The sequence below is a fragment of the Typopeltis vanoorti genome, chromosome 12 (assembly GCF_054136105.1).
Source record: "Typopeltis vanoorti isolate ZY-2024b chromosome 12, IOZ_Tvanoo_1.0, whole genome shotgun sequence".
Lineage (NCBI taxonomy): Eukaryota > Metazoa > Arthropoda > Arachnida > Uropygi > Thelyphonidae > Typopeltis > Typopeltis vanoorti.
Window position 1 is genome coordinate 95,441,727 of NC_143560.1, and position 15,556 is coordinate 95,457,282.

General features: G+C 34.5%; 1 protein-coding gene across 1 annotated transcript in view; it reads right to left on the reverse strand.

The window, feature by feature from the left end:
• The window catches only part of RpL15 (ribosomal protein L15), a 36,788-nt gene that overhangs the window by 821 nt on the left and 20,411 nt on the right, over positions 1-15,556 (reverse strand). Inside the window, exon 3 of the mRNA XM_090401253.1 lies at positions 8,290-8,426. Coding sequence (XP_090257379.1) covers positions 8,290-8,426 — 137 coding nt within the window. The remainder of the gene's footprint in view (positions 1-8,289; positions 8,427-15,556) is intronic.

Below are 15,556 nucleotides of genomic sequence, written 5' to 3' on the forward strand. Positions count from 1 at the left end.
TGTGACCACTTAGTTTCACTTTTTTGCTTAGCCACTAGAGCAAGTCAACTGGATTACCTTTGTCTCAGACTGCTAGTTACCAAGCAGTCTAAGACAAAGACTTGTTATGATACAAGTGAATTATTTCCATTAATGTGGACATGCCACTAATAATCTTCACTACTTACTGGCTTTGTACTAAAAAAACCCACAGCTTGCAAAATATCCTTGGCTCTCATAACCATCATTTTTTTTTTTTTTTTTTTTACAGTTTGCCTTGTTATGGGATGAAAAACCCTTCCACACTTCCATGTGATTGCAGGTTCAACTTTAAATGAAAAGCCCTGACATAAGTCCTTTGCATCCTAGATAGGACCAAATACAGATCATTCTAACTAAAGGACTTTTTCAAAACCAACTGAACTACACAGGCACCTTAGATCTGGATCTCATACCAGCAGAAATTCTATTCCGATAATGCTAATGCCCTTTAGCTGGAAAGACTGGCTTTAAAGAAAAAATGTGCTTATAGAACTTGTCACCTCTCTTATATGGTCATAAATAATTGGAGTTTTCAGCCATTAAAACTCTCCCCAAAACAGGCAGGCAATGGCTTGTAAAATATGCCAAGTGAAATTTTCCCTTTGTTTCACATCACGAAAATTGGAAATTAAAACTGGTTGCACGTCCGCTTGGTCCATTGATTAATAACCCCTCGACACCGCAAGGTAAAAGAGGGAAAGAAGGAAAATGAGAACTGGTTGCACTTCTGTAGAAAAGTTACTTACTAGCATAACTGAAGTTTTGCTATTGTTGCACATTTGCAGAATAACAGTTTACGTACTCAGGCTGAATTCTGGATGAAATCTAAAAACAGGACAAATATCAGTTTTCATTTTGAAAATAAAAGTGCGATGCTATTTTTCGAACATCACCTACAAGGTTAGAAATCTGCAGCACACAACACAGTAGTTCACAGTGTCTGAGGCATTTAATAAGCAGGATAGTCATGAATGCAAATCAATGGGATCTGAAGCCAGCCACAGCTTTTTTATAAAAAAAATGTGTTATCCTGATTAAACTTTCCCAAATTTTTGATATATACAGTCATTACAATTCAAGTTAGGACGTTGAAGTAAGGCCTCCATACTTTATTTACATAAACGTTCAAATTTGTAGCGACATCTGTGTAGGAGGAGAGTCTTGGACCAAAGGATGTTATGGCTTGTTTCTAATCCAGATTTCTCAGGTTTAATCAGGATAACGGGATTTTTTTTTTTTTTTTGTAAATTTCCTATTAGTCTAATGCTATTTAAGATTATTATATGAATTTCTGAATTAATATCTTTAATTATGACTTTAAAAATGTTTACTCTTCTAATACTTAGCGATATGACATCACGCGGCTTGTTCTATGTGTGAATGATCAATTGTTTGTATTCCACTTTGTTTTTTTAAAACTATTCCTATGTAGCCACTGAAGATGGTCTGTAATATTCAGACCGAAATATTTGGCAAATTAAACATTATTCTTGTGTTAACGTGTATATATTTCTAAAGTATAATAACCTTTGACAGAATACTTGAGAATAAGAGAAAATTTAGCTTGGCATGTTTTACAAGACATTGTTTGCAGTGTCTAAAAGATATTTGCCATACTGGAAACAAAAAATTTGTCTAAATGGTAATAAAAGGTTTCATTTTTCCAAATGTAATTTTTTATTCTGATTATAACTTCATGCTAAGCATATGCATATGGAATTCTGTAATTCATTTCCAGTTCTCTACAACAATCTAATGTATGTACCCACAAAGGCTTATCTTCCACCATAATTTGCATAAAAAGAGCAAATAATCTATTGGTAAGAATCCCTCTCATGAGCCTAATGAAGATGAGATGAACACCCAGCTAGTCTTTGTTAGGTTGAGTGGCCTACCACAGCCAGGTAACTTGGCTTCTTCAAAATCTGATCACTGCTTTCTGATAGCACAGTTAATCCAACCTGCATTGTCTGTTATGTCTATAAATTGCATGCATTCTTCTATCCTGTTTGCCTTTGTGGGATGAAAAGCCAGAGCTTTTAAAAGGAAAAAACTCTACTACCCCTGTAACACCAGCTAACTCAAGTTCACTTGAAGTTCTGATACATGCTCTTCATATCTTAGATGGATTTGAATCCAGGTCTTTCCAACTAAAGTACATTGCTCATACTGAGCAAGCTAAGGGCTCTTCCTTGAATTCAAGGAACCAAAATCAAATTTTTAAAACATGAATTAGAAAAACAGCAACAATTATTGCAAAGGAAAGAAATATAATGTTAAACTTCAATAACATACTGTAAAATACATACTTGTTCATTATGCAGTACCACTGGATTTTTATTTTAACAAAAAATTAGTTTTTCTTTGGTGTGCACTTTTTAAAACATGACTACCATATCAAATTATGACAATCAACATTTGCCTAGTCATCAATCTCTGCTTGCTAGCAAGTCAATTTGTTAGTTAAAATTATAACATCAAGTTCACTACATTTAAAAAATCAACCAAAGCACCACCTTCTCATTGCTCCTAATTTCTTCTTTTACCACTAATTCTTGCAATTTCAGCTTGGGTACCCAGCAACTGGTTTGTCTTTAAAATGCATACTTGTTCATTATGCAGTACCACTGGAAGTCAAACGAGCCATGATTTGGATTTAAAGTTTTTATGATATATAGATTTATCTATAAAGCCGGCAATGTATTTATTGTTTTCACCTTTTAGGATGTCTATCTAGCGATATTTTAATCTTAATACTGAATAAACTCAAAACATAATATCAGTCTTCCATTAAGCAGGTGTTTGAAATGCTTTCATGAAACAGTTAGCCAAGCCAACTCAAGCTGCAAAGGCAATGTAGTTTTTGGGCTAGACTTCTTTGTGAATTGGACAATGAGACTTATGGGCCCACAGAAAGTTCTACTAAGAAGTTGAGGAAGTTTGAGGCATTAGCAAAAGCAGCTGACAATGAAAAGGAAAAGTTGGTCCTTGTGAGATCTAAAAAGCAGAGTAAGAAATGATTACCAGACATATAAGAATATTTTGGGAAATTTTGAGAAAAGAGCAAAGCTAATAATAATGGTAAGCGTCTGTTAGATTTCTGCTCAGGACATGAACTAGTTTTACTAACACACCAAGTTCTGACATGTGAACTGTAGACTCAAATACACAAACATTATTCATGAAAAACTCAGAGTTTGAAAACAGGCACCAAACCCTAAAGAAAACTTTGTTTCAGCCAGAGGGGCAGTCAAGGAAAAGAAGAAAGCATATCGCAAGTTCCTGTCAAGCAAGTCAGCTTATGTTCTTAGGGAATACAGAGACAAATGTAAGAAAGCAAAGCACAGTATAAAATTAGCTAATCAAAAGTCAGGAGAAGAATGGTAAGAACATACAAAATGAATATATGAAGGTGTTAAAATATTCTGGGAGGCTATTGAAAAAGCTCAGAAATAGAGGAAAGAGTGCAGTAAAATTAGAGATAATAAAGGAGACATGAAAACTGAGGATAAAAATATTCTTGATGTATGGAGTAATTACTTGCTAATAAAACAAGAAGTGACAGAATGCAATCTGGAATATATATCTATAATTGAAGGAGAAAAAGCTATCACAAACCTGAAACTGTGGAAAGGCAGCTCGAGCAGATGACTTTCAACTAGAAACGCTAAAATATGGTGGTATAAATCATGTAAAAATAAATAAAAAATATATAAATTTACAAAAAATTTATGTGTGTGGGGGGGGAGGAACCTTAGCCCACCCACTATACAAATGTAGTACAGGTTTACTAATAATCTTTCTTAGGTGGTAACCACATAAAAACAAAAGTTTACAGTGGCTACTCATAGTACCCATCTATAAAAAAGGGAATAAAGCTGAATATGAGAATTACAGAATTTCAGAAATTACAGAATTTCTCTACTGTTCCTGGTAAGATTTATGCAAGTATTCTTGAGAAACAGCTAAGAAAAATTGTGGAGACGCTTAGAGAAGAAAAGCTGGGTTCAAGCCAAACAGAGGTTGTCAGGATCAGATTCTCACTTTGCAGTTAGAAAGAAGGAGCTATAGGAAGATAATATAATGTTAAGTCAGGTGCAACAAGTGTGTACATTATCTCCTATGTAATTCATTATCTATATGGAAAACATTAAGAAGGAAAGCCGTATTAAACCTGATATCAAAATTGGAGATGTTAATCTTAGTTCTTTGCTTTAAGTTGATAATGTTATACTTCTAAATAAATCTGGTACAAGTCTGCAAGATTCCCTGACTAAATTGAATAACTGTTGTAATAGATATGATATGAAGGTCAGCAATAACAAGACAGTCATCATCAAATTCCTGCCATATACCCTCAAGGGGGTGTACAGGATATGATAATACTACATGAAAAATTTACATCATTACTAACTTCCATCTACAATTTTCCTCCAGATCAGTCTCTTACTTGTCAAGACTCCAATATTATCAGATCTTATATTTCTGTCTCTTAAGGCACATTGTACCGTTTCAATCCACCTATATCTTGGTCTTCCTCTGGATCATTTTCCTGTCAACCTGGCAGAGAACACTTGTTTTGCCAATCTTTCCTCGCCCATTCTGTTTAAATGACAATACCACCTGAGATTAGCTCTGCTAACGTATTCCTGGATGCTGACAATGTCAAGTTCTTTCCTAATATCCTCATTTTTAATATGATATTGCCAATGATACCATCTGTTCATGCCTCTAATCTTTCTCAGGGTTCTCATATCTGTGGCCTCTAGTCTTTGGTCAAGTGTTTTACTTCTGACCCAGCTCTCAGATCCATAAATTAAAACTAGTTTGAACACTGTCTTATATACAGCTAATTTAGTATTTCGACTAATTTATCTCTTATTCCATATGAATTTATTCAATTGACTTCCTACTATACTAGCTTTATTGATTCTGTTGTCTATTTCCATTTAATTTACCATCTTCACTAAAAATCGTGCCCAAGTAACTGAAATGTTTTACTTGTTCCACAGGTTACCCCATTCACAATGCAGTTGACATTATCAATGATTCTCCCTATTTTCATTGCTGACCTTCATACCATATCTATTACATCAGTTATTCAATTTAGTCAAAGGAATCTTGCCAACTCGTAGTGGATTTATTGATAAGTATAATATCATCCGCATAAAGCAAAGAGCTGACATTAACATCTCCAATTTTGATATCAGGTTTAATACCACTTTCCTTCATAATGTGATCCATATAGATAATGAATAACAGAGGGGATAATGTACATCCTTGTCTCACACCAGATTTAATGTTAAACAATTTCCTGTACTTCCTTCAATTCTAACTGCTGACTTACAACTCAAATAAAGACTAGGTACTGCTTGATATAATGCCCCAGTGATACCATATAACTGTAATGTACTGAATAGCTTCTCTCTTGGCACCTTATCATATGCCTTTTCCAGAACTACAAAATGCAAATAGAGATCTTTGTTATATTCCCATGAGTTCTCCACTATTTGTTGTAAAGTGAAGATCTGATCCTGACAGCCTCTATTTGGCCTGAATTCCAGCTTGTTCTTCATCAAGCTTTTCTTCTACAATTCTTCTCAACCGTTTCTCAAGTATACTTGAGATCCAGTATACTTGTATACTTGATTACCAGGAACACTCGATAGGGAAATACCTCTGTAATCCATTCAGTTTTATTTCCCTTTTTATATATGGGTACTATGAGAGCTCTACTCCAATCATCGGGAATTCATCCCTCTCTCCAGGCCTTCTGAACTATGCAGTGCAGCCACTGGAAGACTTTTATACCACACTTCAGCATTTCTGGTCGGATATCATCTACTCCTGCTGCCTTTCCACATTTTAAGCCTTTGATGACTTTTTCTACTTCAAGTATGGATATGTATTCCTGACTGCATACCTGTTGAGTGATTTTTACCACTGTGCTATCACTGCTTGTTTCATTTAGCAATTTCTCGAAGTAATTACTCCATACTTCAAGGATATCTTTTTCTCCAGTTTTCATGCCACCTTTATCATCTCTAACTACTTTTACAGTACTTTCCTCCATTTCTAAGCTTCTTCAACAACCTCCAAAATATTTTGCCACCTTCTTGATATTTATTTTCTATGTTTTTACCAAAGTCCTCCCATGACTTTTATTTAGTGTTTAGCTTTCTTACATTTGTTTCTGTATTCTCTAAGAGCACAAGCTGACTTATTTGCTAGGAACTTTTGATATGCTTTCTTCTTTTCCTTCACCGGCTCTTTAACTTCCGCGTTCACCATGGAGTTCTGATTTTTCTATCCTTGCAGACAACCTCACCACATGCCTCTCTGGCAGAATCAATCATGGTTTTCTTCAAGGCTTGCCACTGAATCTCTAAAGTTTGGTTCCTGTTCTCAAACTTTCATTTTTTCTTCAATAATCTTTGTGTATTTTAGTCTACAGTTCACATCGGAGAGCTGCTCAACTTTTATTCGCTTTAAAACTTACTTACATGTTATTCTTTCCAATATGAAATTCAATTTTATCCTGCTCATGACTAAATAGTGATCACTTCCAATTTCAAATCCTCTGTACACTCTGGTTTCCTGCACAAAGGAGAAAACATCACTATCAACAACAACATAGTCAATGAGACTTTTCTATTCCTTGCCTCTTCTCTCCATGTGAATTTGTGCACATTTTTATGTTGGAACATGGTGTTAGTAATAACCAGTCCATGTCCTGAGCAGAAATCCAACAAATATTTGCCATTATTATTAGCTTTGCTCTTTTCTCCAAATTTTCCCAAAATATTTTTGTATGTCTGACAATCATTTCCTAGTCTGCTATTTAGATCCCCAACAAGGACCAACTTTTCCTTTTTTATCGTGTCAGATGCTGTCTCTAAATCCTCAAAACATTCCTCCACTTCTACCTTAGTAGAACCTTCTGTGGGACCATATTCACAAATAAGTCTCATTGTCCAGTTCCCCATTCTGATATTTGCCCACATCACTCACTTGAGACTGCCTGCCATTCAAGAAGATTAGCCTCGTATTTAGTGTTGAATACAATGGCTACTCCTTTTCCTTCTTTTCTCATTGCCCGAATATAACATTTTGTATTTATTGCTCAGAAAGATCTCACCAGTTTTTGCCTTTTTTGTTTCAGTCACCTATTATGTCGATCTGGCACTTATCTAATTCCACCGGTAGCTCCATTTCTTTGTCATTCAGGCTTCTTATGTTGACAGTACCGATCTTTAACTCTGGTGATATTGAATTGGGGTGTTTTTTCAGATTTGTTCCAGTAGCTGACTTTTCGTTGTTCACCCTGGTTCGCTGGTGAAAACAACGGGGGCCTTGTTTAACCGGGCGACGCCCCAGCCAGCATGAAATTCTGTCATGTTGTACCATCATTTTGTAATTTGGTTTAAGCCAATAAGAATTACAATTTGGTTGGCTAAATCCCAAATTGCCAGCCCATCCTCGTTTGTCAGTATCCAGGTAGATACCCAACAGGGTGCACCACAAGAAGTCAAAACATTAAACTAGCTGTATACAAGACAGTGTTCAAACCAATTTTAACTTATGGATCTGAGAGCAGGGTCAGAAGTAAAAGACTTGACCAGAGACTAGAGACCGCAGATATGAGAGTCCTGAAAAAGATTAGGGCCATGAACAGATGGCATCAATGGCAGTATTATATTAAGAACGAGGATATTAAACAGCTTGACATTGTCAGCATCCAGGAATGCATTAGCAGAGCTAATCTCAGGTGGTATGGTCATTTAAATAGAATGGGAGAAAAAAGAATAACAAAACAAGTGTTCTCTGTCAGGTTGGCAGGAAAAGACCCAGAGGAAGACCAAGATATAGGTGGATTGATACAGTAAAAAGTGCCTTAGAAGACAGAAATATATCTGATAATATTGGAGTCTTGACAGGTAACAGACTGATTTGGAGGAAAATTGTAGATAGGAAGTTAGCAACAATATAAATTTTTCATTAAATACTATCATATCCTGTACACTCCTTGAGGGTATATATCAGGAATTTGATGATAACCTTCAAAGTCATACCTGTCCAAGCACATACATGTAAATACATTATATGTCCAAGTCTCATTCAAACACAAATCGTGTTAAATTTTATTCTGATACACTAATTACTTCAATGAAACTGCTCAAAGTCTAAATTCTACTGTTACCCAATACTGGTTGGGTAATCTTTTTACAAAAGCTGTTGTAAAAAGATGAGTAAAATGTTAAAACTTACTTCAGCAATAGATTGGTGATTACGAACAGGCTTTAACTGATTTACACCATGATTTTTTGGCTTCCCATAAGTGCAACCTTTTGGAACTTGCTTCTTTCTACCACCACGGCGAATCCGAACTCTATAAATTACATATCCTGGAAAGATTCACCCCAATTTAATTTCAACATGACAAAACAAATATTTTATTTTTTATATAAAAAAAGTTCACATTTTCCTTATTAAATAATACTTATAACTTCCACTTGCATAACTATGCATATTTATGAAAATAAAGATGCAAATAGGAGGCATAAAATACCACCTTTTTACTAAATGGTTTAAGGAAATTACAATGTATACTAGGATATACATTAAAATAAATTTTAATACACTTCCAATATTTCGGCAACGTCACTTTGCCATTTTCACAGGAACTTAAAAACAAGACACGTGCACGCAGGCACAACAAACAGTAAATGAGGAAGAAGCAGGAAGCTATTCTTTCTCCTAAAAGTCCCGATGGTGCCCCTAACGGGCAAAGTTGGTGTTCTTGGCTGATTGGGCTGAAGGTCTTTTGATGTGGGTTTCCCAAATTTGGGGCAGTCTCATGTAATCAAATTTGTTGAGGTTTGGATTGTTTCTTAGGGCTGAGGCTGATTCCATGAAAAAGCCTTTCGTATTTGAATTTACTACGGTGTATTATCATGGCTTTCTTCCACCATATTCTATGGTAGGTATCCAGCGCATGGTCTGCAAGACCAGAGTGGCTGTATTGGTGAAACCGGATGTAGTTCTTATGTTCTGAAATTAGCTGTCCTGCCTGTTTGGCCAAAGTAGGACAGCTTACAGCTGCAAGGGACTTGGTATACACCAGGTAGGTCGGGGGGGGGTCTTTAGTAGAGCGGATAAGGGATGCCAATTTTTTATATGGTCTGTAACAGGAAGTTGTCATGTTTTTTTTAGGATTTTTGTAATTTTTTCCGAGGTGCCTCGGATATAGGGTATGGTGATGGATTTAGAGTAATCCTTATTGTGAGAGAGAGAGAGGGGGGGGGGGAATTGTGGTTATTGGTTTCAATATTTCTTGGATTTTTTTGGGTGGGTAACCATTAGCTGAGAAAGTGTTGAGAATGTGGTTTAGTTCTGTGGTTAGGGCATTGTCATTTGAAGAGATAAGTTTAGTCCTGTTGTGTAGTGTCTTAATGACTCCATATTGTTGTGAGGGGGGGGATTGTTGGTGAATGTATCTACCTGTATGGGTGGGTTTTCTATAGACTGAGAAAACCAAGGTTCCATGAGGCTGGTGGGTGACTAATGTGTCTAAGAAAGGAAGGCAGTTGTTTTTTTTGCTTCTCCCAGGGTCAATTTGATTCTGGGATGGTGGTTGTTTAAGTGTGTTAGAAAGGAGAGGCGTGCATCGGGGGCATGTGGCCAAATAGCGAACACATCATCAACATAGTGAAACCATATGGTTGGTTTTTGTGGGGCAGAGTTTAAGACTTTCTCTTCAAGTCTCCATATAAAAGTTGGCCAAGGGTGGGGAAAGTGGTGAACCCATCTACAAACAAATAGAGGGGACAGCCATGGGTTCTCCACTCTTGGCCAACTTTTATATGGAGACTTATAGACTTTAGCTCACCAGTCAGGCAAATATCTCCCACGATGTTAGCCTGGGTATACTCAACAGCATTTGCCTAATATATCAGTCGTGTTTATTACTGGATCTGGTCAATTAAACTTTTTTTCTTTAGAAGAAAGTGAATGACTTCCTTTTTCCATAGTCTTTCTACAAGAAAGATTATGGAAAAAGGAAGTCATTAAAAACCTGTCATCTTCTTCCTCCAACAACTGATACAAGTTAAACGTTTCTTTCTATATGAAAGACTTCTTATATCTGCCATCAATGTCCAAAAATCATCATTTTTCTTGCAGAGATATTATAGTGTTCTTTTTACTCCATGCACTATACACTTCTGGTTCTCATTTCAGTCATGAAGCAAGAAAATTGAGCCTACATTATGTATTAGTTATGCTGCTTTACTTGAAAACAATAAATCTTAGACACGAAGCATGTGAGAAAACATGTAAGTTATTTAATCAAATCAATGCATTCACGTTTAATTCATTAACCTTACACATATACAGTAAGTGCGACATATGTAATAGATAATCTATTATTAAAAAAACAGTAGTCCTTTTCTCATGACATAATTTAATTAACAAACAAAATCAGTAATTATAAGAACAAAAAAATTAAAATTGGCTACATTATGCTAATTCTAATTTTTGTGTTTATACTGTACTGTAGTATATCTGTGAATCTTATTTTTCTCTTCTAACGCCTTTATCCCTTAAGATATGCAAATATGATATAATAATATTGTCCTAAGCTTATTTTCACAGATCATAAAGTCAAAGACTGCATAGTGTGAGTGCATCATCAAAAATGAGTTTGGCCCAACATCGTGTTACATTAATTTGTCTTTCCCATTAAATTATTGTTTATGGAGAATTAATATGAATTTACACTTCATTACAATCAATAAAAAAAGAAAACAAACTGAGTTGTGATGTAATTTTAAACTCACTGTTCAAGACAATTTTTAACTTATGGATCTGAGAGTTGGGTCCGAAATAAACCAGTTAAAGACTAGAGACTAAAGCTGACTTCCAAATAAAATCAGAGGAATATACAGACAGCATTGGCAGCAGAATCATATTAAAAATGAAGAAAGTAGTTGATATAATTAACATCAAAGTGCGAGCAGAGCTAATCTAAGGTGGTATGGTCATTTAAATGAGAAAGGAAACAGAATGGAGTGCAATATGAAGATAGCAGAAAAGACTCAGAGAAAGGCCAAGATGTAGACGGAATGAAGTTAGAAGTGCTGATAAGTGAGACTAATTTGGAGGAAAATGCTAGATTAGTAATAAAGGAAACTTAATTGTGTAGTAATGTAACAGTATCCTATACACCACCTGAGCCAGTGCCACATTATGTAAAAAAAAAAAAAAAAAAAAATCCTTACACTACAGTAATATAAGGGGGACCGGAAAGTAATCATTTTTTGAACTACATTTTTATTAAGAACAAATTAACATTATTCAATTCTATAATTGCCATCGTTAAAGATGGATTTGAAAAACATTTTTTCTTTGGAGGCAAAAAAATGATATCAAACTCCTTTGGACATCATCTTGTGAACAGAAGGTTTTATTTCTTATGGTGTGTTCTAAGGACCTGAATAAGTGATAGTCACTAGGACAATATCCGGCGAATATGAAGTATGTGGTAGAAGTTCCCATCCTCCTAAGTGCCTAATTTTTTCGAGTCATTCTTGCAGAATGTGGTTTTGCATTATCTTGCTGCAAAATTACTCCTTTTCGGTTGGCAAGCGCAGGACGTTTGATTAACAATGCTTAATGTAGTCGCTCTAATTGTTCACAATAGATGGCTGCTGTGATAGTCTTACCTTGTTCCATGAGTTCGTAATGAGTAATTCCATGAATATCACCAAACACACAACAGAACCTTTTGTGGATTAAGTCCATCTTTAGGTGTTGGAATTGGAGTTTGATTTGGAGAAAGCCACTGTTTTTTTTTTGTGTTTATTATTCTTATACAGCACCCATTTTTCATCACCAGTTACGACTCGATCCAAAAAGGGGTCATTTTGTTGTCTGGTCAACAATGAATTGCAAATCGCCCGTCTCTGCACTTTACTGTTTTCTGGCAGTTCATACGGTACCCATACACCCTGTTTAAGAACCTTGCCACTCTTATGTAAGTGCTCTTGACCATGACGAATTAAGTTTCTCTGCTATTTCTTGTATGGTTTGTTTTGGATCTGATTCAACGAGAGTCCTAAGAGCATCGTCATCTAGAGTAAGAGGTCTTCCAGATTGAGGACGATCAGAGAGATCAAAAAATTTTTTTTTTCTGCAAATCTCCTAAACCATCGCTGACATTTGTTAACTTTCAATACATCTCCATAAGTTGAGCAAATGATTTTGGTAGCCTCGGTAGCATTCTTTCCTTGGTGAAACAAAAACAGCATACAATGACGTAAATGATGCTCTTCAACTTTAAAGTCCGACATATTAAAAAAAATAATCTAAAATTAAAAAAAAAAAAACAGATTTTTTAAATAAAAAATGCCAATATTTAAATAAAAATCAAATTTAATAATTTATTATTTAAGGAAAAACAATCAGCTAAAAATGACCTATTAAAAATAATTGATTACTTTCCGGTCCCCCATATAATATACTATAGCTTTACAACCTTTTGAGGGTAAGAGTAAAAAAACACGAACTATTTTTAGAAGCATACCACTGTATGTGGATGATTTAATGCTCCATCAATAAAGACAGGTAAGGGTCAAAGCTGTATAACTGGAAGACCTCCACATAGATTGTAACAAAGTCAAAAAAAGACACACGATAGTATGAGTGCATTATCAAATATGAGTTTGGCCCCACATCGTGTTGCCTTTCTTGCTTTCATTAATTTGTCTTTCATAGTAAATTATTGTTTAGGGAGAATTAATATATATTTGCCCTTCATTATGAACAATAAACAAAAGAAAACACAAACTGAGTTGTGATGTAGATTTTGAACCCACGGAAACGAAAGTATCTTTCTATATAATTAAATGTAACATATTTCTGGAGCAATGTGTATGTGTATATATAAACAAGGTGTCTATGTATATAGTCAATGAATAGAAAAGAATCCAATGAATTTAACAAATGTTAGCAGCAGCTTCAGACATCCAAGGAATATACTTTTATTATGTGCATGCATTCTAAATGACTGTATCATCATAAGCTGCATAAAATCACTGAATATAATCATTAAGGACTAGGTATATTGTAAGATTTCCCATTTTCAGTTAAGATAATGTAATGCTATATCACACTATCTGTTGTATCACTTAAAAGTACAGGAGAAAAAAGTACCTTAATTCTGCATTGGCTGGTAATAGTATAGAGAAAGATATATCAGAAACAAATAAGTTAACTCTACATGGCTAAGTTCTTTTTATGTCTATTAAATGCACATATTGCTCAATCCAGATAATTTATCATGAATGCTACAACAATAAAAAAAAATTAAAAAAAAGTCACAAGTTCTAGTATTTTAACCAGCTTTGTCACAGTTCTTTTCACTAATCCCCTTGGGTGAAACTACTTGCCCTCTAAAGATAATTTCCCTACAGATGTTTTGAAGATATTGAAATTCATCATATAATCAGAACATTTTAGCTGGAAAAATAAGATCTATAAACAGATATAGGCCATGGGGTGTCCTTAGTTGCCACCCTTGGCAAATTCAAACCACTATTTAAACCATTTATAAATTTGTTTTTAACTGTTTAAAAACAAATTTAAAATTATCCTCAACCCCCTTTCCAGGTTCATGATATAGATGATATATTTGACATTTGTCCTCACTTTGAAAACGATCTTCACCTTCCTATCGAAATCAGCTAGCAGCCACACCTCCAGTTCACCTCAGAAAAGCAGCTTTAGGAGTTTATCTGTTTGGCCATCCCACTTACTGTACAGCCTCTAGTACTGTTCAAACTAAACAAAATTTAAATGATTAAGATGATTCAGAGCAGGCAATATCTATTATAATAAAATGCCACAAAGGCAACAGTTTGAAATTCATTCTTTGTGAAAATAAACTTTCACAAACTTCATTAATATTTTCCCAAAAAACTTTCCTGCTAAATATGAAAATAACAGTAGAGTGACTTGTTTTAACACAACCTTAGTATCTAGCTATTTATTTACTTTTTTCTATGTATCCAAATTATTGCTATCTTCAATATGTAATAAAGTATTAAACCAATGAATGGAAATCACAAGTACAATTTTTTCAAATATTGAGAAATCACTTTTCTAATTTTCTTTCAGTTTTACATAAAGTTTCCCAGTACTTTCAACTAACGTCTAGTTAAATTGCACAACAGCAGTTTTATTCTTTCCAGTATCTTGCAAGAGTTGTGTCTGCCATTTTAAAATTTATTTCTTCGGCAAATATTAAAATAAATAAATTTATAAACAATTTTTTTTTTCATATTATTACTTAATTCATGGAGTCTTGAGCATCTGTACTACTGTATAGGTGTCCACTCTCCTACACGGCAGTTTAGATTCAGTCTTTAATGCCACACCCTGGTAGTATCTACATAATATATTTTTCTGAGTATTCTCTAGCTAGTTTGCAGGAGGAATATCCATATTTCTGGGGAAAAATCCTACTACCTCTGTATGAGAATGGCTAATTCACATTCGGTTCTAAAGTCCAGATAAAAGTTTTACTCATCTTCTTTTTAAGTTTATAAAAATTCAAAATTTTGAAATAATTAACAAGAAAACTTTTCAGTACTAATCCCCACCCCCCCTCTACGCTAAAGGTTTTGTATAAATCTCATCATTTCAGAATTTTTTTAGGATTTGGAAATATTTTAAAAATCCTATAAATTAACCAAACTACATCTTTACATTTCCCTGCAAAACATTAATTTTAAAAAATGCTTAACAAGTTACAGAATGCTGAAAGGATTTGTGTCAAGCCATCCTCAATGCTCTCTATATAAAAACCAGAGTTCAAAAGGAGTAATAATAAATACTGCTGCAAGTATTTATCAGGAAGGCTACTGCAAAAGACATGCTAATAAGAGCATTGCTTGTCAAGAGTGATAGCATTTCCCTATAGGACCACAGCACTAGATAAACTATAACATTGTTAATAAAAACTATTTGAAAGTTCAGGACAATCAGAACAAAGTTTGTATTACCGAAGTTTATCACAATCAGTAGACTTTATGGAATGAGAAATTTGTGATTCTACCTGTTTATTCTTAATTTAAAAAAATTAAAAGATGCTGCTCAATTCAGAGTGGTCTAACTGACAATATACTCTCTCAGCCCTAACCTAAAACAGGGCTGTGTAGCTAAATGCAAGCAGCACTTGCATTCTCTACACAAGGCAGCCCAAAAATAGACTTAAATTCAAATATAGTCACCAACTGGAAGAACTTTTTCTAAGCCTTTCTTCAACTGGTTCCAGAGTTACTTGATCTGATAAAGGCAAGCAGATTTTTTTCTCCCATAAATTCAAAAAAATTGAATATAGAACTTAGACTATTTCAGGCAAGAACATATCCTGTTAGGGTAAGATACCAAGAGATGGCAGCACTTGTTTGCTGCCATCTGTTTATTGTTTATTATGAACAATAAACAAAAGAAAACACAAACTGAGTTGTGATGT